General features: G+C 56.4%; 2 protein-coding genes across 2 annotated transcripts in view; both read left to right on the top strand.

Moving 5' to 3' along the window:
* RNF19B (ring finger protein 19B) lies at window positions 1-15,055 on the top strand (the record flags this gene model as incomplete). Its single annotated transcript, XM_019547541.1, has 9 exons — window positions 1-356; window positions 7,770-7,975; window positions 9,878-10,022; window positions 10,437-10,599; window positions 11,242-11,356; window positions 11,890-12,030; window positions 12,328-12,535; window positions 13,262-13,393; window positions 14,316-15,055. Coding segments are annotated over 9 exons (1,920 nt in total), but the record flags the coding sequence as incomplete, so codon positions are not given.
* Window positions 15,056-18,405: 3,350 nt separating this feature from the next.
* TMEM54 (transmembrane protein 54) overlaps window positions 18,406-19,874 on the top strand; it is a 5,267-nt gene continuing 3,798 nt past the window's right edge. The window contains exons 1-2 of the mRNA XM_019547851.1: window positions 18,406-18,546; window positions 19,662-19,855. Of these exons, the coding sequence (XP_019403396.1) occupies window positions 18,534-18,546; window positions 19,662-19,855 (207 nt within the window). The 5' untranslated portion in view covers window positions 18,406-18,533. The remainder of the gene's footprint in view (window positions 18,547-19,661; window positions 19,856-19,874) is intronic.

Below are 19,874 nucleotides of genomic sequence, written 5' to 3'. Positions count from 1 at the left end.
CCGCCGGAGGACGACGAGGAGGCGGCCCCGGGCCCGGCGGCGGAGGAGGAGGAGGAGGCGGAGGAGCTGGAGTGCCCGCTGTGCCTGGTGCGGCAGCCCGCGGCCAACGCGCCGCGCCTGCTGTCCTGCCCGCACCGCTCGTGCGGGGCCTGCCTGCGCCAGTACCTGCGCATCGAGATCACCGAGTCCCGCGTCAACATCTGCTGCCCCGAGTGCAGCGAGCGCCTCAACCCGGCCGACATCCGGCGCCTGCTGCGCGACGCGCCCCACCTGGTCGCCAAGTACGAGGAGTTCATGCTGCGCCGCTGCCTGGCCGCCGACCCCGACTGCCGCTGGTGCCCCGCGCCCGACTGCGGGTGAGTGCACGCCCGCCACGGGTCGCGCCGTCCCTCTGCCCGTGTCCCCGGCCTGGCTGGGGCCCCTGCCCCTGCGGCCTGTTCCCCCCCGCCGTCCCCGGGAACAGCCCTCTACCCAGGATGGGGACCAGGACCGTCCCCTGCTAACACCTCCTCCCTACCCAGCAGCGCGGCTGTCCTCCTGCGCCCCCTGCCAGCGTCCCCCACCCCGGCCGGGATCGGGGCCGAGCCCTGCTGACGTCCCCCTGGGTTGGGACCATCCCCCTGCCAAAGTTTTCTCCCCAGCCAGGACCCCCGTCCCAGGATTGGGACTGTCCTATGTGCCCCATTTCTGCTCCCCTACCCAGGATCGGGGCCATCCCCTGGGAACACCCCTGCTACCCAGGACTGGGCTGTTGGCCTGTCCCCCCTGGATAGGGGCCAGTTCCCCTGCTCGCAAGCCCCTGGATTGGGACCATCCCCCTGCCAGTGTTCCCTTCCCCCACAAGATCAGGACCTCCTACCCAGGATTAGGGCCATCCCCTGGGAACACCCCCCCGCCCAGGTTGGGAACTAGCCTCTTGACAGGGCCCCTCCCAGCCAGGATCAGGGCTGTCGGGTGCTAACACCTCTTCCCCCGCCCCCCCAGGATTGGAGCCACTCCCCTGCCATTGATCCCCCTACCCAAGATTGCGCTGTTACCCTGTTCCCCCCCAGATATGGGCCAACCCTCTTTCCCACAACCCCTTGGATTGGGACCATTCCCTGCATCCCCTCTCCCTGCAAGATCCAACCGCCCACCAAGACCCAGGGTCAGGCCCATTCCCCCACCCCTGGGTTTGGGACCCCCTTCCAGAGGAGCAGCGGGGGTGAGGGCTGGAGCAGGTCCTGACCAACGTGTCTGGGGGACAGGGGGTCTGCGTGAGGGAGGCTTGGCCCCAGAATGGGAGGGAGGAGCAGGGGATCCCTTTCCTGAGCTTTCATAGAGAAGGGCAGAGCTCCCTTCCTACTCCCCAGGACTGAAGGGCAAGGCACTTCCCTGGCTGCAGGCAGTAGGGTTAAACTGGCCTTTCAAGGGGGGAGAAGGGGGTGGCTGGCAGAGCTGTTGCCGGTCTGGACAGGTCTGGGGGGTGTGTCAGATCTGTTTGAAGTTTGCAGTGGCTGCTGATTCAGATATAATTGCGACTCATACAGAGGGAACAGAAACAGAACTGGAAAAACAACTCTACCCCCCTTTCCTCTCCCCCCAGGAATAGCTTTTCTAATAATCCTGCCAGTAAAGGCCTTTGGCCAGGTGAGGTTTTACATCCTCTTCTTCCCCACACATTTTCCTGGGAGGGAAGGGACGTGTGGTGCATAAGCTTCTTTCTCAAACTGAAAGGGCACCTTGAAGACCAACCAAGTGGAAAGACCACAGCGTCGATGGGTGCCATTCACTGCAGCGTGAGCCAGCCTCACTGAGTCGCACTTTGTAAATATTTGGGTACGGTCAGGATGCGAGATTTGCCGTCATAACGTGATCTGGGGCAGGTCATTCTCCTTTCTCTGCCTTGGTTTCTGCCTGCCAAACGGAGAGGACTGCTTCCTCACCTGTGACAAGCGCTATACGGCCAAGGACCACTTCTGTTTTTACCAGCCCGCTCAGTTGTTAACATCTCTACTGAAGGAGATGTGACCTTGGCACTTCATATGTTTCTGGCTTTGCCAGCGACTGCCTTGAAGTCGTTCAGTTTTCATTTCTGTGTCTGTAAATGGGGTCTGATACGTGCCTGACCAAAGTGATGGAGATGGATTGAGTCTCAACAAATCTTCAAAAGATACTGTAAGATCTGGGAGCAAGTGGATTTGGTGCCTTCAAAGCAGCGTCCTTTCCCTACATCAGTCTGCTTGACCATGTCTTGCTGATATCCAAATGCTTCCTACTTGCATAAAGCCAGCTTAAAAGATCTTGGCTTGTGTACAGGGCTCTGTCACAGCTAGGCAGGCCTGCTGGGAAAAGCAGTGAATCCTATTAAATAGCTCAGTCTAAGAATTGAGAGCGGCCAGCAATCTGAGTGCTTCCTCCCTAAAGCGAACGGCACAACTAGGGGAAAGAAGCTCTTGGAGCGTAGGAACAGAGTCAGATGTGGAGTGCCAGTGTTTGGGAGACTCCTTAATGTTGGGACTTGTCTGAATTTGTAAAGGCTTCAGTATAAGAGAAATGAGTCAAAGCTTTCTGACATAGCAGAAAGCCTGGGGTTCCCCTAGTTTTGTGTGGGGCCACAGTTCCTGGTAGGATATGGAAGTTGTGCTATTTTGATACTTCCAAAGATGCCCTGTAAATCTCCACTTCCTTGGTGCGGAAAATCTTTGCTCAACTGAGACAGTGAGTCAACGTTATTCCCCACCATCATCTTGTTACTTCATTATCTTGAGCTGCCTAACATCTCACTTCTCCCGACTCCTAGATTAGCTTGTTGCTTTCGTTTTCTGTTCTCTTTTACTCAGGTTGACACCACCAAACTGCTTGTGTTTCTACCAAGGGAGCCATTCAGGGCCACTAAGTGAGCATGCTGCAGGGGTGTTAGGGCAGGGGGACAGGCAGCATAGTGGCAGGTGGAACAGGGAGCAGACAGCAGAACAGAAGATCAGGCTGGGAGCAGAGGGCAGGAGGCAGAAAGCAGAGCAGAAGATTGGGGAAGGGGATTGCGGTGGCACTTGGGGAGGATGTGGGGCTAGTTTCGTACCTTCTAGGGTCGGAAGGGACCTGAGTAGATCATCTAGTCCGACCCCCTGCCATGGCAGGAAAGAGTACAGGGGTCAAATGACCTCAGCAAGATGTGCATCTAACCTCCTCTTAAAGACCCCCAGGGCAGGAGCCTGCGCCACTTCTCTTGGAAGTTGGTTCCAGACCCTAGCCGCCCTGACCGTGAAGTCGCCTTCTGATATCTAGCCTAAATCTCCCCTCTGCCAGCTTGTGCCCGTTATTCCTGGTCACTCCTGGCGGTGCTCGGGGGAGCAGTGACTCCCCCAATGCCTGCTGGTCCCCCCTGACTAGTTTATAACAGGCCATAAGATCCCTCTCAGCCTTCTCTTGTGGAGGCTGAACAGGTTTGTGACATGCCTGCCAAAAAAGGGTGGCCACCACTATATTAGGGGAAGGTGGCTGTTCTGTTCTTCGGGGAAAAGGATTTCTAGTCAGCAGTTTCAGGGTCTGATCCCAACTCCGTGACAGACTGACTGGGCTGAAACTCAATTGTTACCTGTCACTAGGGCATTTGAAGCACTTCAAGGCTCTCGTTTGAAAGCTGCTCATTTCTTATGAAAGCCTGCTCCCTAGGGTCCAAGGCTGAGTTAGCCACGATGCAATCAGGATCCTGGATTTTACTGCTTTCCCCGGGCACTGGTACATAGATCAGGGGGATAGATTAGGTCATAGGAATTCAGCAAGGAAACCTCTTGCTCACTGCCTTTATAATCAGCTAAAGAAAATCTGGTTACCACTTACTGGGTTTCCTTTTATTTTACTGATACAGTGTCTACTGGCACTTGGGTTCACATGTAAATATGGAGCCAGCTGAGACTGCCCAACCTTGGGGAAGGTCTCCCAAGGACACCAGCAGCCACCCTGCAGCTTGGCCCATACCTGGTAACGCTTGTGGATGGCTGGTGTACTGAGGATCATCCATCTGGCTGTGCCCCTAGCCGGGTGAGCCAGCAGCATGTAGACAAGCAGCTTGCTGAGAGTCTGTCTTCTTACAAACCCACAAGCTGCGGGGGTTAGCGTGTGAACCTGCTGGTAGGCAGAGCACCCCTGCTGCCTGGAGGGTCAGTGGCACTCATTCGGGGACTGTCAGCACCAGCCCTGAGGCAGGAAAGGGAGTTGTTTGCCCTGGATTTGGTTTTCCCAGCAGGCCTGCCTAGCTGTCCTGGTCCAGGGCACCAGTTATACCCAATGCTTGGATATACCCTGCTGGAGTGGTGGCCGAGATGAATGCCAGGGACTGATGTGCATGCTTGCACATTGCCCTTCTCCTTATCACCTCCCAGCCCCGCAACTTCTGAATCTTGGCGTGGCCCCAGAGTCGTGTTGCAAGATGCTCCCGGAGATGTATCTTCCAAAACACAAGCCACGTGGTATGCCGTGTCCTGGCTGCTTCCAGCACCTTCACAAAGGAGGGGGCCTGGCTATGCTGCCTGGGAAGGTGAAGGAGAGCTGTAATGTCGGAGTGTTTCCATGGCAATTCCTGGCTGTTGGTGCAGCAGCGGAGCTTCATACAAATACTGCCTTTTTTTTTCCCATTGCAATCAGCTGGTGCTGCTGTCTGGTGTTTGTCACATTACCCTTCTCCTGCAGGCTTGGGGGGGGTAATAGAGCATTAAACTGAGTTGTGTAGGCTGAGCTAAACAAGCCAGACTGAAGGCGACTGTGGCGAGGCAGTGCACAGCTCTGACTGCCTCGGAGCCGATGGAGGAGGAGGTGTAGTGGTGGCAGCAGTAGGCAGACGATGCTTGGTGGCTGTGGGCGTGTAGGTTAGGAGCAGCACCAAGTCCACAGCCCTCTGCGGGACCAGGGAAGAGACTGGCAGCCACCGCTCGGTTGTAGAGACATTCAGATTCTCTTGCATATTAACAGCTGGGCTTGTAGCGGGAAGTGACTAATTGCTAAGCTATCGGGATGTGGGAAGGGCCAAGCAAAGAAGGATGCAGATGCTATTAACGGTCTAGACCCTCCAATCCTGGGTATAGCCAGAGGCAGCTTTTGTTCTAGGCAGAATGCTTGAGCAGCCTGTCCTGAGCTGGATTAAGTTTGGAGCCAGAGGCTTTGCAGACGGCCAAAAAGCACATTGTTCACTCCACGCCAGCGAGCTCTTAGCTGTGATAATTTATCCCCACCAATAAAATGGCAATAAGTTCTTGAGATCTGCCTTTCTTTTTGAGAGCAACTGAAATAGCCAGAAAAGCCTGCGAACTCCAAGGGATAGGGTCGGCTCGAGACGGCGGAAGGCATCTTAGCAGACTGCGCTGAGCTCTCCATGCCCACCTGTTAGTGCAATTGTCTGGGTCCAAAATGGCAACGCGTCTTCTAACAGCTGGTCAGACGTGGTGTGGGAGAGGGCACTGCCCTCAGGTCCCCATCCTGGGTAGGGGGTGTTCCCAGGGGATGGCCCCAGTCCCGAGTAGGAGGTCAGAAGTGGGGCACATGGGGACAGTCTCAATCCTGGCTCCTGACTGGGGAGGAACTTTGGCAGGGGGATGTCAGCAGGGGTTGGTCCTGATCCTGGCTGGGGTGGGGGATACTGCAGGGGGCTAGCCCTAATCCTGGGTAGGGGGAATGCAGCACAGAGGTACAGTCCTGATCCTAGGTCAGGGGTCCTGACAGGTGTCCTAGCTCCTGTGGTTCTCCCCGTGAAGGAGTTGGTCAGCAGGTCTGATAGACTGGCAGGGGGTGGGAGTGTCTGTGAAGGTCCCTCTGACCGACATCCAGCTCTCGGATGGGGCTGGAGTTGACTGCTTTTCCTGGAGCGGCTCTGTCTCGTGGCACCGACCGTGAGTTCTAGGCACGTGGAGCCATTGATGCGCAGGCAGACCTTGCTGCCGTGCGTCTCGGCCCTGCCCCTCAGCAGGGGAGCTTTGTTTCTCTTTGGCAATTAGGTTGCACCCAGGCAGAACGAAGTTACTCGGACTCCCACGGGATATGAATCATTGTGGTATGACACATTCAGCGGTTCTCACGCTGCTGCTGCCTCTGAGAAGTTGCGATGCAATTTGAATTACCCAAGGCTCTAAAAATAAACCCTCAGTGGGGGTACTCTTCCTCCGGCCCATAACAAAAACTGCAGCAAATCATCACGGGATCTCACCCTGACATAGTGTTATATCAGGCTGGACAGAGCCCCCCTGTGTTGCAGACAGTTCCTTATCTCAGGCAGCCAAGTCATAACTACCACTTCACTTCCTTGCAGCAGCCTCTGGACTCCCTCCAGTCAGTCCTTCTGGTGGCAGTGATAATCCATCTCCATGTTGCCAGCTCAAATGCCAGTGACTGCCCTCTCTGCTCTTTCTTCCTTTCCCGGTTCTTTCTGTAACTGGTCCACCTAAAGCTGACCTAGGGAAAGAGACGCTGGAAGCCAGACCCTTTCACTGTACTTCCTCCTAAACCAGGAGACGTGAAGCAGAGAGCTCTTCTTCGTAAAAAAAACCATCAAAGACCCCAAACCCTTTCTCTGGAGCCCAATTGCTGGGCTTGTTTCTTGAAGGGATTGCAGATCTGAGCTCCTCTTGTACTTCCTTACAAATGCCACTTGGCCTGCCAGGCAGCAAAACTGACCGAAACAATTTAGTGTAGCTAGTCCTTCTGGATCGGATCACGGTCCCCTCTGGGCTCGACTGTCCTAAGTAACTGGTCAACACCAATAGCAGGTGAACAGCTTAAATCTAGATGCAGGGAAGGTAACATTCATTGGGAACAAGCTGAGCTTGTCATGTCCAAGGGTTGGAATTGGCTGTACGTGCTGCGGCAATAGATTCTGGCACAGCGGACGCATGGGGGGAAATCCGTTCCATATGCTGCATCGGGTGAGAGAACACGAGCAGTATTGAGAGGACAAGCAAATGCACTCATATATAAATACCAGAGAAGATCTGCAGAAGTGGAGAAGCAAATTTTTGTGGAGAGCAAAGGCTTCAGTCTGGAGAGCAATTAGAAACATTAAAACTCAGTTTGGAAGAGGCGCGTGATGAGGGGAGGCCAGCTGAGTATCCTGATCTCCCAGAGCACAATCAGTCTCAAGCTGATGAAACAAACCCTTCTTCCAGCGTAACCCATGGAGCTCGCTGCTGCGGGCCCCAAAGTGAGCTTTATAAGTATGGCCGTGAAGAAACTGCTCTGAAAGCTGAGCCTTTCAGCTTGCATGTGGCTGGATGAAGTTCATAGGAAGAGCTGACCTAGAGCCTTGGGGCATAAAACTCGGCAGCGGAGCTCAAGGAGGAGATTTTACCCTTCCTTTGCATGGAGGGAAGCTATAGGCAAACCTCTGGTGAGATGGCTCGGGAAGATCATGGTGGGGCTTTGGTGTCAGTCAGCGTTGGAGGCAAGATATCTAGCTAATCAGATAATGATGGGTGCTGTGTTGACACACTGTGACTAAGCGTGTCACAAATCTGCATCCTCCTTGGCTTGGTGGATGTTTTGCGTCTGAGCCAAGTGTGCTTCAGCTCCGCATGTGTGGTGTGTCGAGCAAACAGGGTTGCCTGCACAGCTTGGATTCTGAGTGCATGGGCTGGAAATAGCCGGGGGTCACTGCTCACTGCTGAGATGCAGTTTCTGAAGTGGGGCCCCTGTGTGCTGTCCAGTGGAGAGATCATTGATACATTCTGGTATTTCAAGTCCTGTATTCCCAAGACCACTTCCTGCCTTAGCTCACCTGGTGTGTGTCTGTCTGTCTGTCTCAGTTACGCAGTTATTGCCTACGGCTGTGCCAGCTGCCCCAAACTGACCTGCGAGAGGGAAGGCTGCCGGACAGAGTTCTGCTATCACTGCAAGCAGATATGGCACCCCAACCAAACCTGCGATATGGCCCGTCAGCAGAGGGCCCAGACGCTGCGGGTACGGACAAAGCACACCTCAGGCCTCAGTTACGGACAGGAGTCCGGACCAGGTATGGATTAGCTAAGCTTCTCACTCCCCATTAGGACCGTTATACTTTTGACACCGGGAAGGACCCAACCTTTGAGCAGCACTTTCTGAGATCAGAGCAGGGTATTAGCACCTCGCAGGCTGTTGGGCATAGCTGAAGCTTTCCAGCCATGATGGATGGGGTCAGCTGCAATGCTGAGTGCAGCTTCCTTTCCTCTCTCATAATGTGATAAACTTCTGGCCAGACGGGCTCGTCGAAAGCTGTTGGAATTCCCCCTCCGGCCCCCGCTTGGGTGACAGCACGCAGTTGGGTTCTCTTTGCACGACTGTTCCCTTGATCCTGCAGACGCAGTAAGCTGCAGTGTTAGTGGGTGCTTTGATCTTACAGATGTTCTCGTTTCTTACTGATCTAAATCTTAAACAGCCACCTAAGGGAAATTTGGCAGCCTCAACTTGAGCACTAGCTGGTCTCTGCTGTAGACGGGAGTAGCACCATCGTTTCATTCAACATAGCAAGCTTAGCTCTCTTCTCTGCTCCGTGTTCGCAGTACCAGCCTCTGTTAGGGAGAGATGCCAAACCACAACCTCTGTGTTGCCTGGTGAAGAGCAGCTGTCTTCAGTCCAAAATATCTACAGAGGTTAAAAGTGTATTCATGATTCTGAGAGCGAGCAAGAAAGACCAATAAATAGATTCTTCCCACACCCTAGCACAACCGAAATGTGTTACTTCTCTTAGCACGATACTAATAATAATCCCTGTTCTGCTTTCATGGTAGCTCGCTAAATTAGGCTGTCGGTGATGTTAAAGGCAGCTGAGCTGCTACTCCAGGCTAACACTCCCCATAACTCCCCAGAGTCTTGTCAATGGGCGCCGTAAACGGTACCCCTGGCCCATGACGAGATACAACGTGAAACCAGCAAGTAAATCAAGTTGACTCAAAGCTACCAGGGGGAGCTTTGAGAGAGTTTCACTATCGAGAGAAACAAAGGATTCCTTTAAGAAATGCTTGGATGCCTATCCTGCTGGGATCATTTGACCCTTGCTGACTGCCTGCTCTTGGGCAGGGGGCTGGACCCGATGATCTTGCAAGGTCCCTTCCAGCCCTAATGTCTATGAAATCTATGAAAGGAAAGGTGCCCCGTTTCCCCCTTGCTGAGCTAAACGACAGAGACTAGTATAAGGCACAAGTTGGTCTCTTAGCTGTAGATCGGGACTGCAAAGTCTTTAAAGAAAGGCAGCAAAACTCTGACTACATGATCAGGTACACTTACTGTACTGTAGGTGGGGGGTGGACTTCATCTCACCTCCTTGCTGTGCAGTAAAGTGGAGCTCTGAGACCCGCACAGATTAGATACAGAGCTTCCTAGACACTGAAATCTTTATCTGCAGTTGTAAGCACAGCTGATGCCCTTGAAGAGGGGGCTGCCCTTCAGAAATCTGGGTCAGAATTTCTCTGGTGGTCTCCCCTCCGGGGAGAGCAATCTCTGCCTTCTTGGCCCTTGGATCATGTTAATGGAGTGGTTTAAAAATGGCAGTTGCCAACGTTGTTGGCTCAGCTTGCCTGGGGCAGGCATTAACTCTCTTACCTGACTAAATAAATGTGTTCTGGACTCGATCTCCTGTCTGACCTAGAATAAGCTTTAACGTGGTCCCTAGTTGCCAGGAAAACAGCATCAAACTGTACTTCTGAGTGTCAGCATGGAGAGGGCTGGCTCCCCACCTCTATCCTGCTGCTCGGGCATAACCAGCCTGCTGTGCCCACTTCTGTTCCACCTTCGTTTGGAGGGATGCTCTGTGTCAAGTCCTCCTAGTCTGACCCGGCCTCAAGCTCCCCCTAAAACAAAATCCCTTTTTAATTCCTGGAGGTGACTATAATGCATTGGATTTGACTTGTTCCCTTCCTTCCTGCCTTCTTCCCTTCAGCTGATGACATCAAGCCATGCCCACGGTGCAGTGCTTACATCATCAAGATGAATGATGGGAGCTGTAATCACATGACCTGTGCCGTGTGTGGTTGCGAGTTCTGCTGGCTGTGCATGAAGGAGATCTCCGATTTGCATTACCTCAGGTGAGGTGGGGCATGTGACCATCTGGGCACTACAGTGTGTCTCACATATTGATTATGTTTTCATGTTCAAATAGCAATTTCTGCCCTTCCCTCCCAAATACTCATTATCAGGAGCCCATTCCTACTTATTTCAGGGGAAGATCTCGGTGCCCTCCCAGCATTAGCACCAGGTTGTCTCACTATGCCTCAGTTTTGGAAAAGCATGAGGAAAGCTCTTCATTGGATGACTGTTGCCTTGGGCATGAAGGGAGATCGGCCAGTTTGAAGGGCCAATAGATCTGGGGAGAGAAGGAAGCTTGTCATGCTGTATCTGCTCATTCCCACGGGGATCTTCTGGTTTTGGATGCTGTATGATCTTAAAAGTTGTCTTCTCTCCAGCTGAGGGCTTAACAGTAATGCTTGTTTCCATTACAGCCCTTCTGGCTGCACCTTCTGGGGCAAGAAGCCATGGAGCCGTAAGAAGAAGATTCTCTGGCAGTTGGGCACGTTGATTGGTGCCCCAGTAGGCATTTCCCTCATTGCTGGCATTGCCATTCCTGCCATGGTCATTGGGATCCCAGTCTATGTTGGAAGGAAGGTAAGTGTGAAGAGCTGGAGGCATTGTCTATGGGAGCCTAGCTGTCTGCCAAGGAGTTCAGGCTTGCTAAGAGGAGGACTTGTCTGTACAGCTGGGCTAGTGATCTACAGTGGGCTTATGCAGATGGTGGCGGCTTGACAGCCTTGGACACTGGTTCTTGGTCCACAGAAGAGGTGCCTTGTGAGCACTGACACTGTAAGGCTTCCTACTGCAGTCCCAGCAGGGCTTCACTATGAATCTAGCACGTCCCAGGGGAGTGGCGGGACTGACATTCTTGGCCCAGTTGGCTCTTATGACATGAACTCTTGTAGTAACTGGACCCTGAAATTTGCATCCAACTTCACAGAAGCCACCGGCCTGACCTGGATTTTTACCAACAGTGTAAGGGTGGGGAGGCTCTCGATCTCTTTAGTCAGCAAGCTCTTTTGCACAAGCATTGGGAGGAAACTGCAGGTATAGCATTGCTTCCAGTACATCCTCACCCTTGTGCACAGAGCCAGCTGGTTAGAGCTCATGATGGTAATTGGATAATGTATATCATGAGTGTAAACGACTGTAAGGTCATAAACAAATTAATTTTTCGGGCCTATGTTTGCTTGCTGCATAGAGATCTGTATCCTTACCCACTCCCTCTTGTTTCAGATCCACAGCAGGTATGAGGGCAAGAAGACCTCCAAGCACAAGAGAAACTTGGCTATCACTGGTGGCGTCACCCTGTCTGTCATTGCCTCCCCAGTCATTGCTGCTGTTAGCGTTGGTAAGTAGACCTGGCCAGTGCTCCGTTGTATTTCCTCCATCGAGCTCTCTTAGGTTGGGGTCTGACAGAGGTGGCCCAAGTGCAGCTCAGACGTCCATCATGTGCCCAGCTAGCTTCTTCCCACTCATCTAACATGCTGCCTACAGAGGCTGCGGGACTTAGCATAGATTGGTCACGGTGAGCCTCTGTGCATTGTTTCTATTGAGCCTGCCCTTCTTTCTTCAGACTCGGTGTAGTCCTGGGATGCTAACACTATAACTTGCATTGGAGGCCTTTGTTCCTACTGTATTGCTGTGTTAGTTCACACCTGGTTTCTTAAGGGGTTATAATACAACGGGCTGGGCTGGGCTGTGCTGTGGGGTTGGCAGCCTTACTTTGTATGACAGCAGTGCTGAAAAGCTTAGGTGGGGACCCTGCTGTGCTAGGGGCTCTACCAACCCAGAGCAGAAAGGCTGCGTCTGTCCCAGCCTAGCACAACTGCATCTCGCTGCGACCTGTTGGCCCTCTTTAACTCGGAGCCTGTTCTTTTCCAGGTATTGGTGTCCCCATCATGCTGGCCTATGTCTATGGTGTTGTGCCTATTTCTCTGTGCCGCGGCGGTGGCTGTGGGGTCAGCACAGCCAATGGGAAGGGTGTGAAGATAGAGTTCGATGAAGATGATGGGCCAATTACAGGTAAAGCAGGAATCTTTGTTCTTTGCATCCATACAGCCAGAAGAGATGGGGCCCATGTGGGATGGTGACCGCGGTGCTGGGCTGTGGGGGCTGGGGATTACAAGCCATTCTCAGTATCCTCAGACTTTTACTTGGCTTGGTTGCACAGTGGCATGCTTCCATTCTCCCAGCACTTGTAGTCAGTTAGGTGAGGCCTTTACCGGGGGAATCCTAGCCTGGTCCTTCTGGTAGTATCTGAAAGGAGAGTGGGGCTCCTGGGAGCACTTCCCTGTAAACTCTGTCCTGTCCTTGTCTCAGTGGCGGATGCTTGGCGGGCCCTGAAGAACCCCAGCATCGGTGAGAGCAGCATCGAGGGGCTGACCAGCGTACTGAGCACCAGCGGGAGCCCCACGGATGGGCTCAGCGTCATGCAGGGCAACTACAGCGAGACAGCCAGCTTCGCTGCCCTCTCAGGTGGCACCCTGAGTGGTGGAGTCCTCTCCGGAGGGAAGGGGAAGTACAGCAGGTAACCCAGGTGGCTCAGCTGAGGGGTAGAAGGGGTGGGTGACTGTGAGGCCTGTGCTGCTCCCAGCAGCTGTGTGGACTGCCTGGCTTGCTTTGTTCGTTCCCATATGCAGCAGCCCCAGCACAGCTGGGCCTTCCGTTCCCCACATCTGTTGATGGGCAGGAGGATGAGGTTTGGGGTTGGTGGACAAGAGTGGAGGTGGGAGTCCATGGGAGATGCGTTAGTCATTATGTAAAGCTCTTGCAGCTGTCTCAGTGACCCAGCCCTATACTTCAGCCTCCTCTGGTTCCCCAGTGGCACCGAGAGAATGTGGAGCTGCTGCCTCCGGAGTCACAAGGTTACATCGCAGTCGTCCTCCGAACTTGTCTCTGAGTCAGCTGGTTGTGTAATTGGAGGCAGGCGTTGAAATTAGAGCCAGAAGGTGATTTGTGACTCTGCTGAACCTGGAAATCTGCTCTTCCCAGGAACTGCAGGTGTCACAGACATAAACACAACCTGACCTCTGTCACAGGAAACAGACTTGGGAAGGGATTTGGGTCAACAGAGCCAGGAAGGCGGTTGACCTCCAAGCTTCATCTGGTTTAAACTTGCTGTAGAGTTGCATTAGCGTGGGGGGCTGCCTGCTCCTGCTCACTGGTCCTTGTCTTGAAACTGTAGGGACAAGGCTGGCTCTTCAGGGGTTCACAGAGGCTTTGCTGACTGGGTGTTTCCCTGTCTCTTCCCCAGGCTGGAGGTGCAGGCGGATGTCCAGAAGGAGATTTTCCCAAAGGACTCAGTCAGCCTTGGGGCAATCAGTGACAACGCCAGCACTCGGGCGATGGCAGGCTCCATCATCAGCTCGTACAACCCCCAGGACAGGTACGTCAGCCACGACGGGGCAGGGGAGTGGGGTGACAGTGTCCCTGCAGGCTGGTGCTGGAGGGTGGGTGAAAACTCTTACTAGCTAGTCCTACCTCAGTGCGAGGAGAAGGATCCCTCTACTTTCCTTTCCAGCTACTGCTGTAGTTTGGCACCTCTGTTTTAACACCTCCTTAGAGCAGCTCTTGCTTTTACTTGAGTCTGTGGCAAACAGCAGAGGCTCCGGTTTCTTAAACAAGCCGCTGCCAGGGCCATTGGTGCCTTTTGCTGCCGTGGGCATCATCTCTATGGTGCTTGTCACCATGCAGCCTCCCCCAGAGCCTCTGTCATTCATTTCTGTGTCGGGGGCGATTAAAAGTCAGTGGTTGGAAACAATGGGATGCTGACGCGTGCAAACCCATTGTCTGCCTAGGAATAGATTTTGCAGACTCTCTGCTTCTAGGATTACAGACTCTGCTTCCATTAGACAGAAACCTGCCAGAACAGTCGGTCGTGGTCTGCCCTAGCTAAACACTCCTGCGTCTGGAGTATCACGTCCGTACTTAGCATTGCTCGTGCCCTGGCCATATCTCCTCTTCTGCTTCTCTGGCTCAGTTTTGCATTGAATGAGGACACAGGACAGTTAGACACAAACTGCATGCACACCAGAGGATGAGGCCTGTTCCTAACTGGCAATGCAGTTAGCTTGCTGCCTCTGTGCTTGCTTCCCATAACGGGGGGTGGGGTGGGAGGTCATGTCATGGCTGCCATTAAAAGGGATTAAACCATTGCAGGCATTGCTGGTCTGTCACGTAGCGCAGTGCAGTGAATGCTGCCCCTGGTCTCTGCCTTCCTGCAGTTAAGCTTGCTGCATTGGCAAGTGCTAAGATCCACAGGCTCCCTGCAGTAAAACCAGTAACTGAGGGGGTGCTTGCTCCTGCAGAGAATGCAACAACATGGAGATCCAGGTGGACATTGAAGCCAAACCCAGCCACTACCAGCTTGTGAGCGGCAGCAGCACGGAGGACTCTCTCCACGTCCACACCCAGATGGCAGAGGAGGACGAGGAAGGCGAGGAGGAACAGGAGCAGACCTGCAAACACCAAAGCTGTGAGCGGAAGGACTGCGTTGCCAGCAAAACCTGGGACATCACCCTGGCACAGCCCGAGAGCATACGGAGCGACCTGGAGAGCTCCGACAGCCAGTCAGACGACGTGCCGGACATTACCTCGGACGAATGCGAGTCCCCCCACTCTCAGACTGCTGCCTGCCCCCGGACCCCGAAAGCCAGAGGTGCTGAGAGCCCAAGTGCCCACATGAGCCACTGTGCCCAAGCCGAGGGCTGCAGGCCGGATGATGTGCTCTCTCACATGGAGTGCATTGAAGCCAGAGTATGAAGCTGCCTCTTCCTGAAGAGCACACTTGCTGTCGCTGCGTTTGGGGGCGGGGGCTGGGATTGCGTCCTCCTTGGCTTCTGTTTCCGATTCTCTGTCACTTCCCCAGCCCGGCCCTGGGGAGATGCCATTTCTTATGCGACAAAGCCCCCCCTTCCCCCTCTGTTTTAATTTATTGACCCCAACGCTTGTTGGTGCTCCGTGCGAGTGTACATATGTATGTGTGTGTCCTGTGTGTCTGCAAACATACTGAAGGACTGTTTTAATAAAGACTTCCATTGTCATTGGACTCGCATCCAGCTCTTCCTTCTCCGAGATGTAAGAACCGAAGGCCTTGTGGGCCGCGGCTCCCTGCCTTGGTTCCTTCTTCCCCCTCCGGCTTCTGAGAAGGCTGCTGTGGCCAGTGGGGTCCGTCTGGAGGGGGTGGAAAAAGGCTGGGATTGGTACAGAGGGGCCTGGTTCAGATGCGGGGTGTGGCGGGCAGGCTTTGTTCTCCAGCTGTGTGTTGCTTGATCCGGTGTTGGGAGCTGGGGCGGAGGGAACTATCGGCTGCCCTCTGCAGCCTGACGAGAGGTATTGCTGGTTTGAGGCTCCAGATGGCATGCGGTCTGCTTGATGCGTGTCAAGGGAGCTGGCTCCCACTTTGCTCCTGGAGTGGCTAGGAGGCAGCAAATGCCCTCTGTAGAGTGGGGAGACCCTGATGAGATGCAGGATGGCGATGACGCAGCAGCAATGATGATCCCATCATCCAGGCAGGCAGCAGCAGGCACAGCCCCCCGTGCTAATGCCATCTCCTGCTCCGTGGCTGCAGAGAACGGCGGCAGCATGGTGTTAGACCTAGTCCCTGCGAAAACTACTGTCGTCTTTCTCTTCTGCTCCCCACCCAGCCATGCAGCTACAGCTGATCATGCTGTAAAGTCCTGTGGCCTTAATGAGAGGAGGGATGGAGTGGGACTAACCAAGTGCTCTGAGCTTGGCTGCTGTGAGCAGAGGTGGTGAGAGGCCTGCCACTGTGTGGACTAAGCTGGGTTACTTGGAGAGATGGGTATGGACTTCCGCCTCAGTCGGGTAAGTGTTCTCCCCCGGCATGGGGCTGCAGTGTGTGGGCACTGCTGCTGCAGACTCCAGACAGAAATGCCTGTTCTCCCCGTTCCTTTGCCTCTTTTCCCCACCCCAGAAGCAGCAGCACAATCGGTGCATGTGCAGAGAGAATGGGGGAGCATGTTGGGGGAACTCCCCACAGCACAACAGCCCGCCCCACAGAGCTGGAGATGGGGGGGAATAAGCCCTCCCAACTACATATAGATGCATACGATGTGCAGGTACTGTGCTGGGCTACGGCCTCTTGCTTTCGACGCCCTCAGCTGTGCCTGGTGCTGGAATGCGGACCCTCGGCATGTCGTCTTCCCCCACGGGCGCTGCAGAGAGCATCTCGAAGTCCGCTCAGAGACTGTGGCTCTGCAACCACGCTCCTCGGCTGCAGCACCGGTAGGTGGCAGGAGGAACTGCAAGGGAAGCTGTGTGAGACCTGTCCTCGCAGAGCTAGGAAACGGGGGATTTGGGATGTGGTGAAGCTAAGAGAAGGGGCTATGCAGCAGCGGCCTGGAGGAGACGAGGCCTGACTTAGGAGGGCCAGGGATGCTTGCCGGCATTGAAGGCATTTATGCCCTTAGGCCTTATTCTGTGGTTCCAGGTTGGGTGCTGGGCTTTGACTCGGAGGGAGCTACACCTACATGGGGCCAGGCACAGACAGTAACAGAGGGTGTCTGTGCAAAACCTGCAGATCCCACATGTCCCAAACCACATCCTTCCCTCTCCTGTCCCTTCTGGGCAAGGCAAAGCTAAGCTGGCTTCCAGCAGGGAGCTGTCCCTGATCCTAACCCCTCTCCCCGTGCTTAGCTCGCTAGCAGACACCTTTGCCAGGTGAGCTGGGCACCAGTCCTAAGGGACGGAGCAAAGCGCGATGCCAGCCAAGCAGGGACAATGCCCCAGCTGGGGGGACGCGCACGCCAGGCACTGAGCATTATGTGCACAGGAGCAGGAGGCGGCTGAGCAAATCGTGTTGGGCATGGAGCTCGGCTGGAGCTGTGGGCGGCTTGCTCTTCAGCCAAACTGCCGCTTGCCTCATGCCAGCGCTCTTTGCAAAGTCCTTGCACCTCTGCTTTGGGCGGGCTTGGCTTAAGAAGCCTTTGGTTGCCTTGCAAGCTCTATGCTTTGCAGTAGGCCGTGCTGGAGGCAGGCAGGCCCCAGAGGGGAAACTGTGGTCCCCTTGGAGCCCACAGGCATTCGGTGACTGCCTGCCTCAGGCCTCGGGCTGTTCTGTCGGAGGGCTCTGGTTTGCGGCCTTTGCGCAGCTCGGGGCTGGAGCTCTTGCCCCGCACGCGGGGAGGGTGCGGAGAACTCGGGAGTGCTGGTTCGGAGATCGAGGGAGCCGGGCTGGCAGGAAGGAGAGCTCCCAAGAGACAGTGGTGGCTTGTGCTTGGCCCCAAGGGATGGGACAAGCAGGGGCTCTGAGTGCAAAGTCTCAGCTTTGCAAACCACACTTACCACTTACCCACTCGGCTGCATCTTGTGTCGCAGCCTCGAGGCCACAGGCCGCGCGCCGCTCTCCCCAGCCGCACCGCTCTTTTCCTAAGCGGTTTCTCTCGTCCGGCCCTCGGAGGTGTTCTCCTCGCTCGTCCAGCCGCCCCGGAGCAGCTCTGCCCTCCCCCTCGTGCACCCTCTTCTGCTAGGATGAATCCTCCATTCGAACCAGCTCCTCGGGTCTCCCTTCCGCCCTGGGATGTGCGATGCTGCAGCTGCTGGCCCGAGAGCCACCCGCCTCCTGGCTTGCCCCCCAGAGAGGCTTGCTCTGCGCTGGGTTCGAGATTAGGGGGTCGCACGCAGGGGGCAGGCATCGCTGCTGCTATCTCCATGGCTGGCTGCTCTGCCAGGTCTGGCCGCTGTTCGGGTGGAGCTGCGAGCTGCGGAGAGGGATGGCTGGAGGGCGCTGCTCTGGGACCCAGGGAAGGGCTCTTTCAAAAATCAGGGAGTGAACCTGACCGGGGAAAGCAGGGCCAAAGCCGCCTCCCAGTCAGTTTTGAAGCACGTGGCTGGAGTTGGGATGCAGTTGCCTTCCAGCGCGTGCTCCAGGGGGAGAGGAGTGCGTGGGGTGGCATTTCTGGTGCCTGAGCGGTACAGGGGGAGCTGCCGCTTCGCTCCCCCGAGCAAGGGACTGGCGCTCAGAGGCCGGGGGCCGCAGAGGAATGGGCGCAGACTCGCTGGGGCCGGCGCAGAGCGTGGAGCAGCTGGCAGGGGCAAGGGGGGAATACAAAGCTGCCCCCCAAGCTGGGCCAGGCCTGGAGACGTGCCCGCGTGAGCTCCGTCCAGGCCGGAGCCGAGCCCTGCCGCACCAGTCCCGTGCTGCTGCGGCCTGCCCCTTGGCTGCGGGCCCAGGACCGCGGAGCGGAGGCCGGGGTCCCTGCCAGGTGGTGGGGAGAGGCCCACGTACCTAGACAACTACAGGCAGGAGCTGGGAGCAGCGGTGGGTGGGGTTTGAGCTGTGAATCACCCTTCCTGGGGCAGGGAAGGTGGAGTTTAGCCCTTTGTTCCCAGCCCGGGGAGCTGGTCGGACAGGAAGAGCCGATCCTGCCGCAGGTTGGCGGGGAAGGTGGGTGCAGCACCTGCATGGCGCAGCGCGCAGGTAGGGGCTGGGAGCGCGGCCTGCCTGCAAGGCTCCCCCAGGGCATGGACGCCGGAGCAGCCGTGGCCTGATCCCCACCGCGAAGATGTGTCGGCTCGGTGAGTGGGGTCCTGTCGAACCAGCGTCCGCTGGGGAAAGGTGCCTTGGCCAGAGGGGCAGGAAACAAGGGGCTGTAGCCAGGGGAGCCCCTGGCCCAGCATGAGCCTTGGGTCCCAGTCTCCCCGTGGTGCTGGCCCTGCAGGCGTCGCCCACAGGCTGCGGGGAAGCAGACCCACAGGCCACAGCGTTGCCCTCCTTGCTTCTCCGGCGCTGCCTGAGGACTTGGGGGCGCAGCTAGCTGAGCCCAGGTGCACGGCACCGCCTCGAAGCCGAGGCGCGGGACGCACCGCTCGCTCGAGGCAGCACGGCGCCGGGAGGGGAAACGAGGGCACCGGCCCTTGCGCGCTGCAAGCTTGTGGCCCTGGGTGGTGGGATGAGAGGTGCTGGGTGAAGGAGCCCCAGAAAGCAGGCGGCCGCCTCGCCTACGGCACGGCTGTCTGCACCGGGTCTAGGCGAGCAGGTCGCACCCCGCAGCTCCGAGGTTTCTGCAGGAGAAACCTGTCTTGAAGCCCTCGGGGGAGAGGGGTCCCCCAGCGCCCCGCGCAGCACGGGCCTGGCTTGCCAGCCACGTGGGACGGGGTGGGGAAGGATATTTTGGGACTGGATGTTTGGTGACGGGTTAATCTTTAAAGCAATGGGGTTTTATAGGGAGTGTTGGCATTTCCTCGTGGCCCACCTGCTGTGGGCTTGCCAAGCCAGCCGGGGGTCACGGGGCCAGGGGAGCGCCCGGCCTGCTCCTGCCGGCGCGGCGCGGCGCGGCGCGGCGCGGCAGGCTCGGGGCAGCGGGGGGGTGACCGTGAGCCCCCCTCACCCTCAGGCAGGGCTTCGGGCTCTGCTTTGTGGCAGGGAGCAGCTGAGGTGGGTCGCCAGGGGGCTGGACAGGGTCGGCCAGCGCTCATGCACCTTCCCTGCCCCCCGGATGTCGGGGCGGCTGCCCAGCCCTGGCCTTATCGCCTCTCGGGCGCTTTCCGTGAGCTGCCTCGGCCCTGGCCTCGCTGCTCTCGGTGCCCGAGGCCGGCGGGACTTGGAGGCGCCGCTCCGGGTGCGGCCGTGTCCTAGGCCCGCGCGTAGCCGCTGGGGTCACTCCCAAGGCTCGCCGCCCTCTCTCGCACAGACAACCTTGACCCTGGCGGGCACCAGAAGCTGCTGATGAAGATGGGGCTCATCCTGATCGTCATCGGCCACCTCAACTTCATCGTGAGTGCCCTGGTCCATGGGACCGTGCTGCGCTACGTGGCCAACCCCCAGGACACCATCTCCCTGCAGTATGCCATCTCCAACATTGTCGCTGTGAGCTCCACGCTCCTGGTGTGTCCTCACGGCTGGC

The sequence above is a fragment of the Crocodylus porosus genome, unplaced genomic scaffold (genome assembly GCF_001723895.1).
Source record: "Crocodylus porosus isolate Cpor-Errol unplaced genomic scaffold, CroPor_comp1, whole genome shotgun sequence".
NCBI classification, from domain to species: Eukaryota; Metazoa; Chordata; order Crocodylia; family Crocodylidae; genus Crocodylus; species Crocodylus porosus.
This window is presented reverse-complemented; position numbering and strand designations above follow the sequence as displayed.